Source organism: Emiliania huxleyi (assembly GCF_000372725.1).
Source record: "Emiliania huxleyi CCMP1516 unplaced genomic scaffold EMIHUscaffold_73, whole genome shotgun sequence".
In the NCBI taxonomy this organism is placed as follows: domain Eukaryota; phylum Haptophyta; order Isochrysidales; family Noelaerhabdaceae; genus Emiliania; species Emiliania huxleyi.
In genome coordinates this window covers 462,813-476,781 of record NW_005196528.1, presented here as the reverse complement: position 1 = coordinate 476,781, position 13,969 = coordinate 462,813, and the positions used below count along the sequence as shown (strand labels likewise).

The following is a 13,969-nucleotide window of genomic DNA, read 5'->3' as shown; positions in this document are numbered from 1 at the left end:
AGCGCCATGGGGTTGCCTCTCGCCCGCTGCGGGGATGGGTCTCTGCGAAGGCGGGCGGAGAGGGGCGCGCTAATCGTCGTGCTTCTAGAGGCTTTCAGATCGTGTTTGAAGTAGCGCGGAGGTAGGCGGCGAAGCCTCGCGCATCCTGCGCCTCAATCAGTCCCATCGCGCGCCGATCGAGTGCCTCGATGGACTGGCAGATAGCACCTGTTCACATGCCACTGGCCGCGTCGCGTGCGCGGTGGCCGCCGCCTCCCGTGCGCCGGCTATGCGGCACCCTCTGCTGCGTCGTACCGCGTGTAGCGGAAGCGGCGCCCCCAGTGGCAAAAGTCCGAGGAGACGACCTGAGGCATGCGGGGCGACCGGGATCCCGGCCACACTGGAGGGCCGGAGCGTGGAGGTTTTGCCAAAGGGGGAAGGCTAGGCGCACCCACAAATTCTCGGCGCAGAGCAAGTGTGGCGCGAGGAGCGCTCCGTACCTGGCCTCGGCCGCCTAGCGTGCCGAGCGGAGGAAATCCAGAGGCGCTCGAGGCTCGAGACTGCCATTCATCGCGCACACGCCTCGTCAAGAGCGCCGACGAGTATAGGCACCTATGAGAGGGCGCCACAGCGGTGACAGCAGCCCACTACGGCCAGCTCCCGCACCCCGATTAGTGCGGTGCGCCAGTTCGAAGCTAGTCGCGCCCATCACGTGGAGAATGTAAGGTAGATGCATCTCAATCGAGTGCTCCGCCTCTTCCACGCTGAGGTCCATCACATCAAAGGCGCCCGTCTCGAGCAGTGCGGCGCTCGTGGCGCGGTCAACGGGGATGCCGCCGAACGGAGTCTCGTAAGTGGCGCACGAAGACACGGCACAGCGCGACATGGAGTGGTGGTGTGACGGACCCAGCACAAAGACGCGCCTGATACCGGTCGGCGACACGTGCTTGTACGCCCACGCCGCCGTCGGCCCCGAGTAAGAGAAGCCGGCATGCGGCGCAATGACGGCGCGTGCGGCACCGGTGCAGGCGTTCGCCTGCTCGAGCCAGCCTGACATCTGTGCTGCCAGCTGGTCACGCCGCGATGAGTACCAGGAGCCGGCGTGGGTGGCTCGCCGAGATGATGGTGATGGCCTCAATGGCGCGCATGACGTTGAGTACATCCTCGCGGGTTCGGACTTTTCGCGAGCCACACCGGCAGGGTTCGGCTCCTACCCAGATAGGGGGTCTGTGCACATAAACGCACAACCCCGGGCCCGAAATCGCAGAGAGACAGTGGGTCTGTCCACACTGAGTCGCGCCACCTACCTATTGCGGGCGCCAACCGCCAGCAGGCTCAGTGCCCCACCTACCTACCTATTGCGGGGCCGCGCAGCGAAGCGAAAAATACCCGTTTAGCCCTTCTGTGAATAGGCTCCGCGGGCGCCGCCGCCGCACTCGTCTCGGCTGGCGTCCCAGCCGCAGGCGACTCGTCTGGCATGGCCCGTTCGCGGCTAGCCGTCTCCCGCGCGAGCGAAGCGGTTTTTTAAACCCCTCCCCCCCAACACCCCCACCCCCACCCCACCACCACCACCTACCTACCTATAGCGGGGCCCTCTGGGGCGGTCAAAAGCGGACCTACCTACCTATTGCATAGGGGCAAAACAAAAACAGAATTTTTGAAATGTTGTGTGTGGTCGCGGCGTGCCGTCCTCCCATCCCTCCCTTGGGTTGTCTGTTTTCTTTCTTTCTTTGAAGAAGTTTACAACAAATCTCCCTCGCACAACCCGCACAACACTGGGCACGGAACTGGCGCGCACTGGCACTAACACATTTTCGAATAGAAAGCTGGACCGCCCCACCCACCCCAAAAGCACGATTCTGATTGGCCCCTCAGGGGGTCGATGCCCGCAGGCCAAATTAGGTAGGGATGGGAGGAGAAGGATAGAGTCCCCTCGACTTCGCTTGCGGAGAATAGGGAGGCGACGAGCCCACGACGAGCGCACGAGCGGGCTGGCGTGGGGCGGCGGAGAGGGAACAAAACTCACACACACACACACACACACACACACACACACACACACACACACACACACACACACACACACACACACACACACACACACACACACACACACACACACACACACACACACACACACACCCTAGGGCTGCGGCAAACAACACTCTCTCAAACCAACGATAAACAACCGCGGACAAAAATATCTCTATCCGAGACGGGTGCTGGGCAGTACACACAGAAGAGAGAGAGACATTCGGCGGCGGCTTCTCGCACGCAAGGCTCAGCGCTCGGGCGTTGACCGTTGACCGCACCGCCTACTCTCCCCACTCCCGCCTCTCGTTTTCGGTGACGGTGTCACACCACGCGGAACGCATCTACCATCGCTTCGGTGAAGAGGGGGTGAACCGCGCCATCCTCGATCGCCGTGCATACTCGAGTAGCTCGCTTCCGAACGCCGAGCTCTCACGCCGGTAGCGCGTAGGGCCTCTGGGGCCTAGACTAGTAGAGGCCCTAGAGAATACACACCCCTCTCAACCTATCTCTCTCTCCCCTCTCCCTTTTTCTCCCATTAAGATTTAAGCTAAAAGAAAGTACGTTCGTAGACATCGCGGGAACATCGCTCCAACCAAGGCCCTTCCTTAGACCTTACCATAACTTGAAGTTTAAGAAAGAGAGCGTAGTGTGTGCCAGCACCGTGCCCAGAGTTATGCGCGCCCCCGGTTCTTTTTTTGCTTATCCGCCGGAAATTCTTTTGCGGGAGTCCGCGCCAGTCCGCGCCCTTGTTGTGCCAGTATGCGGGCCTCGAAGAATTCTTTTACGGGCCACCACACCCACATGGAACCCTGTTGGAACCACGCTCTCTGATCTTCGCTCAGTCCCACCTTATGGCACCCAGCCGCACGTGGGAGGACCTCTTCCCGCAAGACGTTCAGATCCTCATCGCAGGCGCCCTCTCTGTGTCGTGCGACCCGCTGTGCCGACCACCAGTGGCAGCAGCGGCTGTCGCCGGCGTGTCCCACGCTCTTCGCGAGCTCCTCCGGCCGGCGCTTGAGGAAATGCGGGCAGCGTGGACGAAATCAGGCGAGATGGCGACATCGCTGGGCATGACCAGGGAGCAGGTCGAGTCCGCCACCGTGCTGTGCCCGGCATCAGGCTTCGCGGCCGGCCACGCCGTCACGCTGGGCGAGCTCATGCCGTTGCTGCGAGGTTTGCTCCGCCTCGACCTCGCGCACAAGAGCCTCGGGCTCCGTCCCTTGCGGCCGCTCCTCTCGGCTCTCGATCACGCCGCAGCGCCGCGGCTTCAATTCCTCGTCCTCGACGGCAATCTGCTGGGCGACGAGTTCTGTGGCGCCCTTGCAGCGGTGCTGCTCGAAACCGACTCCCCTACGCTGGCCTCGCTCAAGGAGCTGCACCTCGCACACAACCGCATCACTAGCCGCGGTATTGCGGCGCTGTCAGACACGCTCTCTTTCGGGGCGCTGCCGCAATGCGAGGCCCTCTCGCTGGCGTCCAACAGGGTTGGCGATGCTGGCGTCGCGGCGCTCGTGAGGAGCAGCATGGGCGGCGGCGGCGGCCTCAGGAAGCTGCGGCGCCTCTTTCTTCACTCCAACCTCCCCATCACAAGACTTGGCCTCCGGGCGCTCAGCGCCGCCCTCTGGGACCGCGCCACCCTCCCGGCGTTGCGATTGCTCCACCTGCCCGCACTCAGCTCGCACGCGCAAGCGCAGCACCCCGCGATTCCGTGGTATCCAGACGACGAGACGATCGCGGCCTCCTCCGCGCGGGGGGTCGACGTGGTGTGGTGCTTCGACCTGTCGGACAGGGCGTAGATAGGTATGCATGCGTTTGTGGTGTGCGTTTGTGGTGTGCGGTCACTTTCTACACGCGGCGCGTAGGAAAGTGACTGACTAATGAGAAAGAAAGTGTCGGGCTTCGGGGGAACAGTCGGGGGAGCGACGGGACCCAGATGACGGTCGCGCGGGGCCGCCGACTCGCGTCTCCGTCAAACTGGCACTATTGTAGCCCTCGCTGGCTCCCTATGGCGGAGCCGGGGGTGCGCGCGGGGGCAAGTTCGAAGTTGCTCACTGCGGCGCGCGGGGGGGCGAGAGAGCACCTCTCGTCCGCTGGGTGGGTGTGCTGCGGAGTCTGTGAGGCCACGGAAAGCAAGAAAAGAATTCCGTCTGGGTCCGAACGCCGGTCCCTAAGAAGATCTCGACGATGTCACGGCTGACTCACGCCCGGCTCCCCTCTCCCGCCACCCTCGATCAGCTCTGCCTCTGGAGCTCCCCTACACACCTGCCTCGCGGCATGCCGCTATTTAGTGTTCGAGACGGCACGCAAGGAAAAGTGTCAACTGTCATTCGCTCGCGGGCCCCGCTCGGCTCGCTGCTCCCTCCGCTCGGCCCATGCCGCTTTTTAGTCCCTAATTACTAAATATTTTGTAATTTATTAGTGTTCTCTCTCGAGACGCAGCAGACGCGCAGGGCGAGACGAGGGAGGGAGCAGGACTTTGCGGAGATCAGCAGGAGGATGTACGAAGAGATTAGGAGCAGCAGGGACCCGAGGGACCATGTGGAAGACGGCTATAGTGCTAGTCCCCCATCGGGAGGACGACCCCGGCTAGTCTCCGACCACACCCACAAAGAACCCTGCACAAAGATCGCAAGGGCGGGGGCCTGTTCCTTTTTACCCATCTCACAGTAGAGAGGTGTCCGTTTTTATAGCCCCCCGCTACCCGGTTGCACTCGTGCGACGTAGCGGTGGCGGCCTCGCGCCCGACAGCAAGCGGCTCGAGCAGCAACCGCCTGCCGCTTCCGGGCCGGCTGGCCGAAGCGGGAGTGGGCGGGCTCGGCGTCGACGCGGCACTGCCCCCTGCGGCCGCGCGTCTGTCCTCCCGGCTTGCCTTTAGGCGTGACACGATGGCCTCGGCGTCGTCGCACTGCTGCTGCAGTAGCCGCCCCGAATATTGCGCGGCTTGCAGCTCCTGCCTCAATATCGCCGACTCCCGCCTCGAGTCCTCGAGCTGCGCCTGAAGGGCTCTGAGCTGCGGTCCGTGCGGCGGATCTTCCCCTCCACTTGACCTTGCGGCTTCCTTGGCCGTTGCCCTCGCCTCCGTTCGCCGCCCCCAATGCCTCACTGTCGGCGCAGCCCCACCGCCGACGTCGCCATCGCCCGATGCCCGAGAGAAGCGCGAGTCGGGCAGCAGCACCTCCTCCTCCTCCTCCTCCTCCTCTCCCTCCATCTCGTACTCGTCCTCATCGGACATCGCGAAGAGCGACGCGTCGCCCGAGGCGCGGCGCTGGTCGTGCGGCGCAAAAACTCGCAAAAACTCGCACGTGGAGAAGGACGATGCCCGGCAGCGTTCCAGAAAAGGGTGGGCCTGCAGCTCACGCGCCGTTGGCCGGTCAACCGCCGCCTTTTGCAGGCATTGCGCCGCCAAATCGACGATCTCTGGCGAAAAGCGGTCGGCCGGCAACGTGGGTGACGACTCGTGCAGCACCGCCTGCAGGATTCCCCAGTAGCCGTTGCAGCGCGCGTACGGGAAGTGGCCCAGCGCCGCCTCGACGATCGTCAGCCCGAGCGACCAGATGTCCGAGGCGTACGAGTACTCGCCGCCGTGGATCCGCTCGGGGCTCATGTACGGGACGGTACCCACAAAGGTGCCGCACTTGCCAAACGAGTCTTGCAGCTCCGCGACGCAGCCAAAATCGGAGAGCTTGCACTTGCCGCTCGAGGAGAGTAGCAGGTTCTGGGGCTTGAGGTCCCGGTGCACCGCATGCTTCTCCTTGTGCAGGTGGTGCAGGGCGGCGAGGGTCTGGTCCAGCAGCGACCCGAGGGCCTCCTCCGGCAGTGGCCCGTGTCTGCGCAGCAGGTCGCCGAGCGAGCCGAGGTCCATGTACTCCATTGCGATCTCGATGTTACCCTCGATGCAACGCACGCCGTAGCACGTGATGAGGTTCGCGGCGCTGAGGTCGGTGCACCCGACGAGCGTCGAGATCTCGTTGAAGGTCTGGCGCCGCCGCTCGTCGTCAGAAATCGCAATCCGCTTGACGGCAAGCAGCTTGTCGCAGAGGCGCGCGCGGCGGACGTAGCCCGATGCACCGCGCCCAAGCAGAGGCCCAATCTGCAGCGCCGACCAGTCGAGTGGCTCGCCGCCGCGCCCGCCCGACGCACACGCACTTGACAACCGCGGAGCTTGCTCGCCAGCTGATTCCTCGGAGGGCTCACTAGCTTCTTCCCTCTGTCCCGCAGCCTCATCGTGCCTACGCTCCGCGACGATGCCGTCGCGCGCAATGACGAAATCGCCGATAAAGTACCTACCAGAGTCATGCAGCAGAACGCGATCCGTCAGGAGCGTGCAAATGGAAGAGCATCGCAGCGGGAAGGGCGGTGGTGCTCACCGTCCAGACTCGGTGAGCTTGTCGTTGAGCGGGTCGACGGGCGATCCGCTGCCCGAGCCGGCCCCGCCAATGTGCAACGTGGTCAGCGCGAGGCTGGACCGGCGCTGATGTAGCGAGGTCATGGGTCACGGGAGAGGCGCCTGCGGTCGCGTTACCTCCTAACAACGCGTCCGTGTAACAAACTCCGGCGCCACCCATGGGGCGCCGCCCAATGATTCTATTTTCCGGGGAAAGAAATCGCGGATCCTGCCCCACGGCGCCGAAGTCTCCACCGCGTTACATGGCTGCAGTTGCATCCCCAGACCCGTGGTACGAGCTCGGCTCACGCTTCCTCAGGCTCCCCGCCCGCGCTACGCGCGACGGCAGCCGCCCGGGCGAGGTCGTCGGGACAGCGGTCCACGTCGATCTCTACGGCCGCCCGTCCGGCGAGGCAGCACTGGCGGTGGCCGTGGAGCCCGCCACCGGGGAGGTGCTGTGTTTGCGAGCCATACACAGCTCATCGGCCTTTGAGGCGTACGAGGAGGCGTTTTGGGGCGTCATCTGTGCATACTTGCGGCGGGAGCCGGCGTCCAAGCCGGCCAGCCTCACGTCGAGCGACCGTGCGCTCGCCGACTACATGTTTGGGCTTCTTCAGGGGTGCGGGACGGACGTCGCGTGCATCGACGCCTCCTCGCAGCGCGTCCAGTGGCCGGCGTCTCTGCTGCGCGAGACGCTGCGCCTCCCACACCCACAGCCGGCCACGGAGGAGCGCGCCGCAGCTCGGCCGGCGCCGGCGGAGCCACCTGCGCCGACGCACTCGCTGCCCGCCTTTTTCCAGCCCGAGCCGGAGCCTGCTGCGGAGGCGGGGCGAGCAGAGGATGCGCCCCTCGTCGCCGACGTGATGGCGGCGGTGGTGGAGGCGCTCGCCGCGAGCGGCGAGGCTTCGGCCTTGCTGCGCGGCGCCGCGGGCGAGGAAGGGCGTGGCGCGGGAGAGCGCGGCGCGGCGCCTGCAGGCAACCTGGGGACCGCACACGGGCCGCAGCAGCTGGTGCTACTGGGCGCGTGCCACCACGCGGAGTGCGGCAAGCTGCTCCCCCGGCGCAAGCTCAAGCGGTGCAGCGCGTGCAAGGTGATGCTCTACTGCAGCGCGGCGTGCCAGGCAGAGAACTGGACCGCGGGCGGGCACAGGCAGGTGTGTAGGGAGCTCCAGAGCATGAGGGAGGCGAGGGTGGCGGGAGGGGGGAGGGCGTGAGCCGTGACATTGAAGACATTGTCGGAGCTCCTTCTAGGGAGGAACGTGGCCGCAAGCGAGAGTGCGAGACATACACGTACAGCAGTCGTCTTGTTCCATCGTCAGAGCAAGTGAATGACACTTGTCCTCACTCCTGCGTCTCGAGAGACGAGTCGTAGCACCTGACGAGACTCGAGTAGTTCTCGAACACTAAAATCTAAATAGCGGCATATGCCGAGGCAGGTGTGTAGGGGAGCTCCCCAGAGGCAGAGCTGATCGAGGGTGGCGGGAGAGGGGAGCCGGGCGTGAGTCAGCCGTGACATCGTCGAGATCTTCTTAATAAATAAATAAATACAACGGACACGCCAGACGAGGGGTGGGAGAAGGACAGGGTCCCCACCTGCACGAGCAGGATCTTGTAAGGACGATCAGGACCAGGGGAACGGGAGCGGGGAGCGCATCGCGGCACGGAGGGGGGCTGGGCAGGGTTCACCCACACGACAGGGTCCCAGGGATTCCTCTCTCGTATAGGACAGGTTGCACCCGGCGGCACGGGGGCAAGCGCGGGCCTCCTACTGGTTGCGCTCTCCTAGTTCTCCTGCTCCTGACAAGGGACAGCGACAGGCTCGCAGCCCGGTGGACTCCCTATCCACTGGCGATCTCTCTCGACTAGCGACCTTCCTCCGACTTCTCACCGGCAGTCACTCTCTACCACAGGCAGACTGACACGTGGGTGGCAGTGGCGGTGATAGGAGTCTCCCACTCTGTGGGCCTCGCTAGAAGTGCGGCCCCTGCGCGTGTCCTCGCCCTTGAGGAAGGGGAAGGGACTGTGTGTCTGTGCATGTGTACAACATGTACATGTACATGTGTGTGTGTGTGTGTGTGTGTGTGTGTGTGTGTGTGTGTGTGTGTGTGTGTGTGTGTGTGTGTGTGTGTGTGTGTGTGTGTGTGTCGCGCGCGCTGCGCGAGCCGCCCTGCCCGCTGCGCTGCTAGGGATGCGCTGCGGGAAGGGCTCGGCGGCCGCTCCTAGAGCTCCTCGTCGCTCCCATCATAGAGCGAGGCCTCGTTGGACTCGAGGCGTGGACCGCCGTCGTAGGGGGAGCGTGCGGCTCCGCGGGCGACTCTCGCCCAGTCCTTCTTGTTGCTCTTGACCTCGCCGCCGCCGCCGCCGCGGCCGCGGCCGCCGCGCCCGCGCCGCCCGCGGCTTGTGCCCAGCCTGACCGCGCTCGGCATGCGCTCGTAGATGGTGTCCTTGAAGGCGGAGTGGAGGAGCGCCTCGAAGTTGACGCACGGCGCGTAGCGGCAGCGAGCGGCGGTCTTGCACGGGAGGGCGGTCTGGTTGAAGGCCGGGCAGAAGCCGATCCCGTCGCGCGCCGCCATCGCCTTGGCCTTGCCCGCCGCGCGCGCGACCTCGACCTTGTTGTCGACGATGAGGCTCTCGAAGGTCTTCTTCTTGGCGACGTTCGCCGCTGCGGCGCGCCGCTCCTTTAGTGCCTGCGCGCCGCACTGCGCGTCGTGGATGATGTCGGCGTTGGTCAACCCAAATGCGCGGCAGGAGGGGCAGAGTTTGTTGCCGAGGACCTTGACGCACCCGACGTCGAGGCGGAGAGGTCCACCGACATCGCCGCTCGCGTAGACGTTGGGCAGGACCGGGAGGTTGCAGACGAGGTTCTCGTTCTTCACCTTGAAGAGGATCGAGCCGTCCTTCTCGTCCGACTTCGTGCCCAGGAAGGAGTGGTATCCCTCCTGGATGGAGACCACGTTGCCGAAGTGCTTCTCAAAGAGGGGGGCGAAGTGCTCGATCTGGGCCGCGGTGTTGATGGCGCCGCGCGTGCGTATGGCGAGGAGGCCGTCTGAGTCCGTGGTCGCCTGGGTCTCGCGCGCCTCCGCCTGCTTGCCCCACACGGCGGCGTCGAGAGCGGCGAAGGTGATGGTGATGTTGTCCGGAGCTGGGAGCTGTAGGACGCCACCGCCGGCGTACTGCTCGAGGAAGGCGCGTGCCTCGCTCTCGCCGTTGAAGGCGACGCAGATGGCGCGCGACGTGCCGATGACGGGCACGCTGATCGCGCTCGCCTGTTGCGCCTCGCCGCCTGGTGTCTTCTTGATCAATTGGCGCACCTCGGTGACGAGCGCCGTCTTGTTCTGGATGTCCGGGACGTGCGAGCCGTCGCGCGCCGCGAGCGCGACGTGCAGCAGGCGCTTCGTGCCGCGGTCGGCGCCGGCGGCCGCCTCAGCGGCCATCTGTGTGGCGTCCACGAGTCTGGTGTCTCCCTCTTTGGCGTCGTCGACGTCCATGCGCGCGCTCTCGAGCTCGTTGTTGAGGCGGCGCTTGACGCCGGTCGTCTGACCATCGTTGGTCGGTTGCGCGCCGTCGCGGCCGCGCGCCGCGCCCTCGGCAGCGGCAGCGTTGAGCGCCGGCGGCGGCAGGCCGGCCGAAGCGAACGCCATTCAAGTGAAGCGCCGTTCGAGATCTTCTTAGGGACCGGCGTTCGGACCCGGACGGAATTCTTTTCTTGCTTTCCGTGGCCTCACAGACTCCGCAGCACACCCACCCAGCGGACGAGAGGTGCTCTCTCGCCCCCCCGCGCGCCGCAGTGAGCAACTTCGAACTTGCCCCCGCGCGCACCCCCGGCTCCGCCATAGGGAGCCAGAGGGGGCCGAGGCGACGCGCGAGCGATCCGGAGTGCGGCGACCAAACCCTCCCCGCTCTCCCGTGCGCAGGACACATGGCGATTGGCGGCAACTCGAACGAGCTTGCGTGCGTGTATGCGGCGCTGATCCTTCACGACGACGGGCTGGAGATCTCAAGTGCGCACCGCAACCCTTCCGCACGCAGCGCGCCAATACCTCGCTCTGCGCCGCTCTGCGCGCACCTTGCGCCGCCCCTCCCCGCCGTCCCTGCACCGACCTGGCCCCGCCGCCCCCGCCACAGGCGACAACATCGCCCTCATCCTCAAGGCGGCCAAAATCGAGGTTGAGCCGTATTGGCCCACGCTCTTCGCCAAGCTCTGCAAGGGCAAGAATGTTGGGGACATGCTCTCTGCGGTTGGCAGCGCTCCGGCTGGCGGCGGCGGCGGCGGCGGCGGCGGCGGCGGCGGCGGCGCTGCTGCTGCCCCCGCGGCTGAGGCTGCGGCGCCGGAGAAGGCGCCCGAGCCCGAGGAGGAGGAGGAGGAGATGGGCTTCGACCTGTTCGACTAGAGCGCACCTGTCTGTTGTGAGGGCCTGCTACACTGGGGACCGGCGTCCGGGCAGCGAGCCAGAGCGCTGGCAGTTGCAACACCCACCAAGGGTGCAGACGCCGGCGCCGACGCGCAGCCGCCCAACCGCCGGCTCCCAGTGGGCGGGGGGAAGTCTTGTTGTAGCCACAAGCCAGCCCAAGCGGCATCAATCGCGAAATTTCTTTTGTGTTTGTTCGCCGCAACTAGGGGAAAAAAAACTGTTCAGTTTTCAAAGGCAAAAACGCCAGCCTACGCCCTCCCCTCACACTGACACTTCTCCCCTATTCCCGTCTTTTTGCGCACATCTCCCAGCGAGCTAGGTTCTCCGCTTTTTCTCCCCTAGTCATCTGCCCGCGCCGCGCGCCTCTGTGGGCGTCTAGTGCAGCCACTGACAGAACTGTTCCAAAGGAGTGGTCAACGTCTCGCCTGAAGTCGGGTGGGCTCGCGCACTGCTTAGCCCTAGGGGAGGGGTGTGTGTGAGGTGTCGGAATGGTAAGGTTTCAGGCCGCCAAGGTGTGGGGGATTTGGGGGATGAGTCAGGAGCCAGCAGCCTTCCTGCTGGACCTGAGTTCACAGCTCCTCCGCCCGACGGGGTGGTCCCTTGGATTCGGGCCCCGCTCCCTTTTCCTGCGCCTGGTCTGTCCCTGTCAAGTGTGTGTTGCGAGATGCAGAGCTGGTTAGGCTGGAGCGCGGGCGGTGCGGTGGCAGGCGAGGGCAGCGCGGTAGGCGAGAGGCGGCCGCGGGGCTTCGAGTGGCGCGATAGGAGGGTAGGCTGGCTGTGGAGGGGCGCCGCGTGTCCTCGGCAAATGAGTAGTGGTTTATGAGCGGCCAGTTTTGTGCGTATTGCAAATCGAGCCTGCGGCGTGGCCTAGTTGGTGCAGCGTTCGGGTCGGGGACGTTTTGGTCGTTGGTTCGAGCCCAGCTGGTGCAGTTCGTAGTCGCGCAGCGACGCGGGCTTGCGGGTGCGCGGCAGCCTCGGCAACCGAGGCGACAGTGGCGAGCAGGGGCGAGCAGGGGCGAGCAGGGGTCAGAGCAGTGCGGCGCGCCGAATTTTTTCGATGGGCTCGGTCAGTGGGCGTGTCAGGAGGCGGCCGGCCGGGAGAAACTCGGCAGTAAAACTCCCGCGCCGGCCCAGGAGGTGGGAGTGTCACGGAGGCGGCCATTGGCGCGCCTCCTTGTCTACGTGGGTCCGAGTTTTTCCGCCGCAACTAGGGGATACAGCCAGCGCCGAGCCCGCGCATACTCAGTAGCACAAAGGCGATGCCGCGCGGAGTCTTGCGGCCTCGAGAGCGCGCCAGAGTCGCGGTCGCAGACTCGCACACCCCCCGCCCAACGGGGCCAACGGCCAACGCCAACCGACGGCGTCTATGCGTCCGAGAAACCTCGAGTCATCGTCATCGTCCCCCATGTCGCATAGTGCCAGTTAGTGCATGTCGCGGCGCATCTCGTCGGTCAACTGACACAACTCAGCATCCACACCCTCTAGAATAAGAGAAGAGGAAGGAGTTTTAACAAGACTTTTCTTCATATCTGGGGCCTCCGGCGCCAGTGCGAAGTCTAGTCGCCTACGGGCACGCCCTCCGGGCATACTCCGAACTCCCACACGCCAATACACGCGCGGCCGGCGCCCCTCATGCCCTTCTCCACGCACACCGCGTGAAAACTGCGCGTACGTCCCCGCGCGCACGCAAACACACGCCTAGCGCCCAGAAGCCTGTGGCATGTGCGTCTGCCCTGTGCTGGCACCCCATGGCTGCGCCAGCCGCCCGCACCAGCCACGCGCCTCTCGCACCATCAGAGCTAGCCGCACGACCACTCACGCCGCGACGCGCGCGCCGCAGTGAACCCCACTGACAGTCCACGCCCTTTGCCAGGCGCCTGCACACTGTTTCAGGCACCATGCTCTACCAGAGCGCGCCGCGCCCGGCACGACGCAGCTCCAGCGCGCGAGGCGCGCGCGGCGGCACGCCGCGCGCGGCGGCCGCCGCGCACGCGCCCCGACATCCGATCAGATCTGCACAGCCTGCCAGCAAGCAATGCAGCAGACCTGCTGGACACTCAGCACACACGCACGCTCACGCCGCCCGCCCACTGCGCGGCTGACTGCACCCCTCGACAGCTCCGTTCCACCAGGCGAGGCGCGCTGGCTCGCCGCGCGCGCTCCCGGGCGGCTCGGCCAAGATTGCTTCACCTCATCATGCCTGTGGCTGTGCAGAGTGCTCCCACTCCAAGACATTCTACGTCGAGGTCTGCGCCGTCCCCGGCGCGAGCAAGCAGGAGCTCTCCCCCCCCCCTCTAACCCACCTGGGGTACTCACAAACAGCCTAACCCCTCCCCTACCAACATAGTACCGAACCCTTGCCTCACAAGGCTCATGGTCTAGTGGTTCGGGGACCAACATTCTGTCTAAAGGCCCGGGTTCGAGTTTGTCTCGGACATGTTTTTGGCCACACAAAAAGGTCACTGTGAGAGTCGTGATTTCTTGTTGAAAAAAAAAAGAAACGATTTATCACCTTTAACAAACAGCGACGACCAGCAGCAACGACCTAGAGCAGCGTCCTGCCGAGTGTGTGTAGCACCGACGCAGACGCACCCCAGGCACTACACTACGACGGCTAGGCAGACCTCACCAGTCCGATAAGGATCAACTGGAAGGTTGAACCTCGAGCTTAGACAGAACGGGCGCGACAGACTCCAGGGGAGATCGCGCTCTACTCGGGGCACCAAGGAGGAAAACCGAAACCGTTTGGGTGCCCCACAACAACCCAAACGCCACAACCTAAGCGCCACACCTCCCCCCCACGTCCCCCCCCCCTTGGGGACGTAGCGCACGCCCTTGCTCGGAGAGAGTGGGGGGGGAGGGGGGGTGGGGGAATAGGAGGAGCCAACGAGCTCGGAGTAAGGTCCACAGTAGAGAGGCCGGCATTTAAGGCGTAACTTCACCCTCGCTCACCTCGAGTATATCTAGGCGCCCTGGTGCAGTCGGTCTTCGGATCAGCGGCCAGCTTCCCATCTAGGGCAGGGAACCCCCAGCGACGCTAGTGTGGCCTACGGTAGCCATAGCTTGTACGCGATCCCGGGGCAGGGGGGTGTGGACTCTGGAGCTCCAAGAGAGGATAGAGGGGGGAAGGGGGATTGGTGTGCCGGTTTTTTGAGCTAGC

The 13,969-nt window shown here is 64.9% G+C and overlaps 7 protein-coding genes across 7 annotated transcripts in view; 3 read left to right on the top strand and 4 right to left on the bottom strand.

Annotated features, from left to right (window-relative positions):
* Nucleotides 1-94: 94 nt before the first annotated feature.
* On the bottom strand, nt 95-1,036 carry EMIHUDRAFT_217382 (hypothetical protein; the record flags this gene model as incomplete). Its single annotated transcript, XM_005761012.1, has 4 exons — nt 95-207; nt 278-344; nt 431-493; nt 692-1,036. 4 exons carry the CDS (start codon nt 1,034-1,036, stop codon nt 95-97), a joined length of 588 nt encoding a protein of 195 aa, XP_005761069.1.
* A 1,828-nt stretch (nt 1,037-2,864) lies between these two features.
* On the top strand, nt 2,865-3,809 carry EMIHUDRAFT_217381 (hypothetical protein; the record flags this gene model as incomplete). Its single annotated transcript, XM_005761011.1, has 1 exon — nt 2,865-3,809. The coding sequence occupies one exon, from the start codon at nt 2,865-2,867 to the stop codon at nt 3,807-3,809; it is 945 nt and encodes a 314-aa protein (XP_005761068.1).
* Nucleotides 3,810-5,338: 1,529 nt separating this feature from the next.
* EMIHUDRAFT_68167 (putative mitogen-activated protein kinase) lies at nt 5,339-6,094 on the bottom strand (the record flags this gene model as incomplete). Its single annotated transcript, XM_005761010.1, has 1 exon — nt 5,339-6,094. A coding segment is annotated over one exon (756 nt), but the record flags the coding sequence as incomplete, so codon positions are not given.
* Nucleotides 6,095-6,660: 566 nt separating this feature from the next.
* Nucleotides 6,661-7,611, top strand: EMIHUDRAFT_217379 (hypothetical protein; the record flags this gene model as incomplete). The annotated part of the gene is made up of 2 exons (XM_005761009.1): nt 6,661-7,272; nt 7,402-7,611. The coding sequence occupies 2 exons, from the start codon at nt 6,661-6,663 to the stop codon at nt 7,609-7,611; spliced, it is 822 nt and encodes a 273-aa protein (XP_005761066.1).
* A 1,005-nt stretch (nt 7,612-8,616) lies between these two features.
* Nucleotides 8,617-10,038, bottom strand: EMIHUDRAFT_106012 (hypothetical protein; the record flags this gene model as incomplete). The annotated part of the gene is made up of 1 exon (XM_005761008.1): nt 8,617-10,038. One exon carries the CDS (start codon nt 10,036-10,038, stop codon nt 8,617-8,619), a length of 1,422 nt encoding a protein of 473 aa, XP_005761065.1.
* Nucleotides 10,039-10,119: 81 nt separating this feature from the next.
* On the top strand, nt 10,120-11,039 carry EMIHUDRAFT_358841 (hypothetical protein). Its single transcript, XM_005761007.1, has 3 exons — nt 10,120-10,156; nt 10,312-10,398; nt 10,523-11,039. The coding sequence occupies exons 2-3, from the start codon at nt 10,317-10,319 to the stop codon at nt 10,786-10,788; spliced, it is 348 nt and encodes a 115-aa protein (XP_005761064.1). The 5' UTR covers nt 10,120-10,156; nt 10,312-10,316; the 3' UTR covers nt 10,789-11,039.
* A 2,733-nt stretch (nt 11,040-13,772) lies between these two features.
* Nucleotides 13,773-13,969, bottom strand: part of EMIHUDRAFT_217376 (Hypothetical protein) — a gene marked incomplete at both ends in the record, with an annotated part of 1,943 nt that continues 1,746 nt past the window's right edge. Inside the window, one exon of the mRNA XM_005761006.1 lies at nt 13,773-13,781. Within this exon, the coding sequence (XP_005761063.1) occupies nt 13,773-13,781 (9 nt within the window). The remainder of the gene's footprint in view (nt 13,782-13,969) is intronic.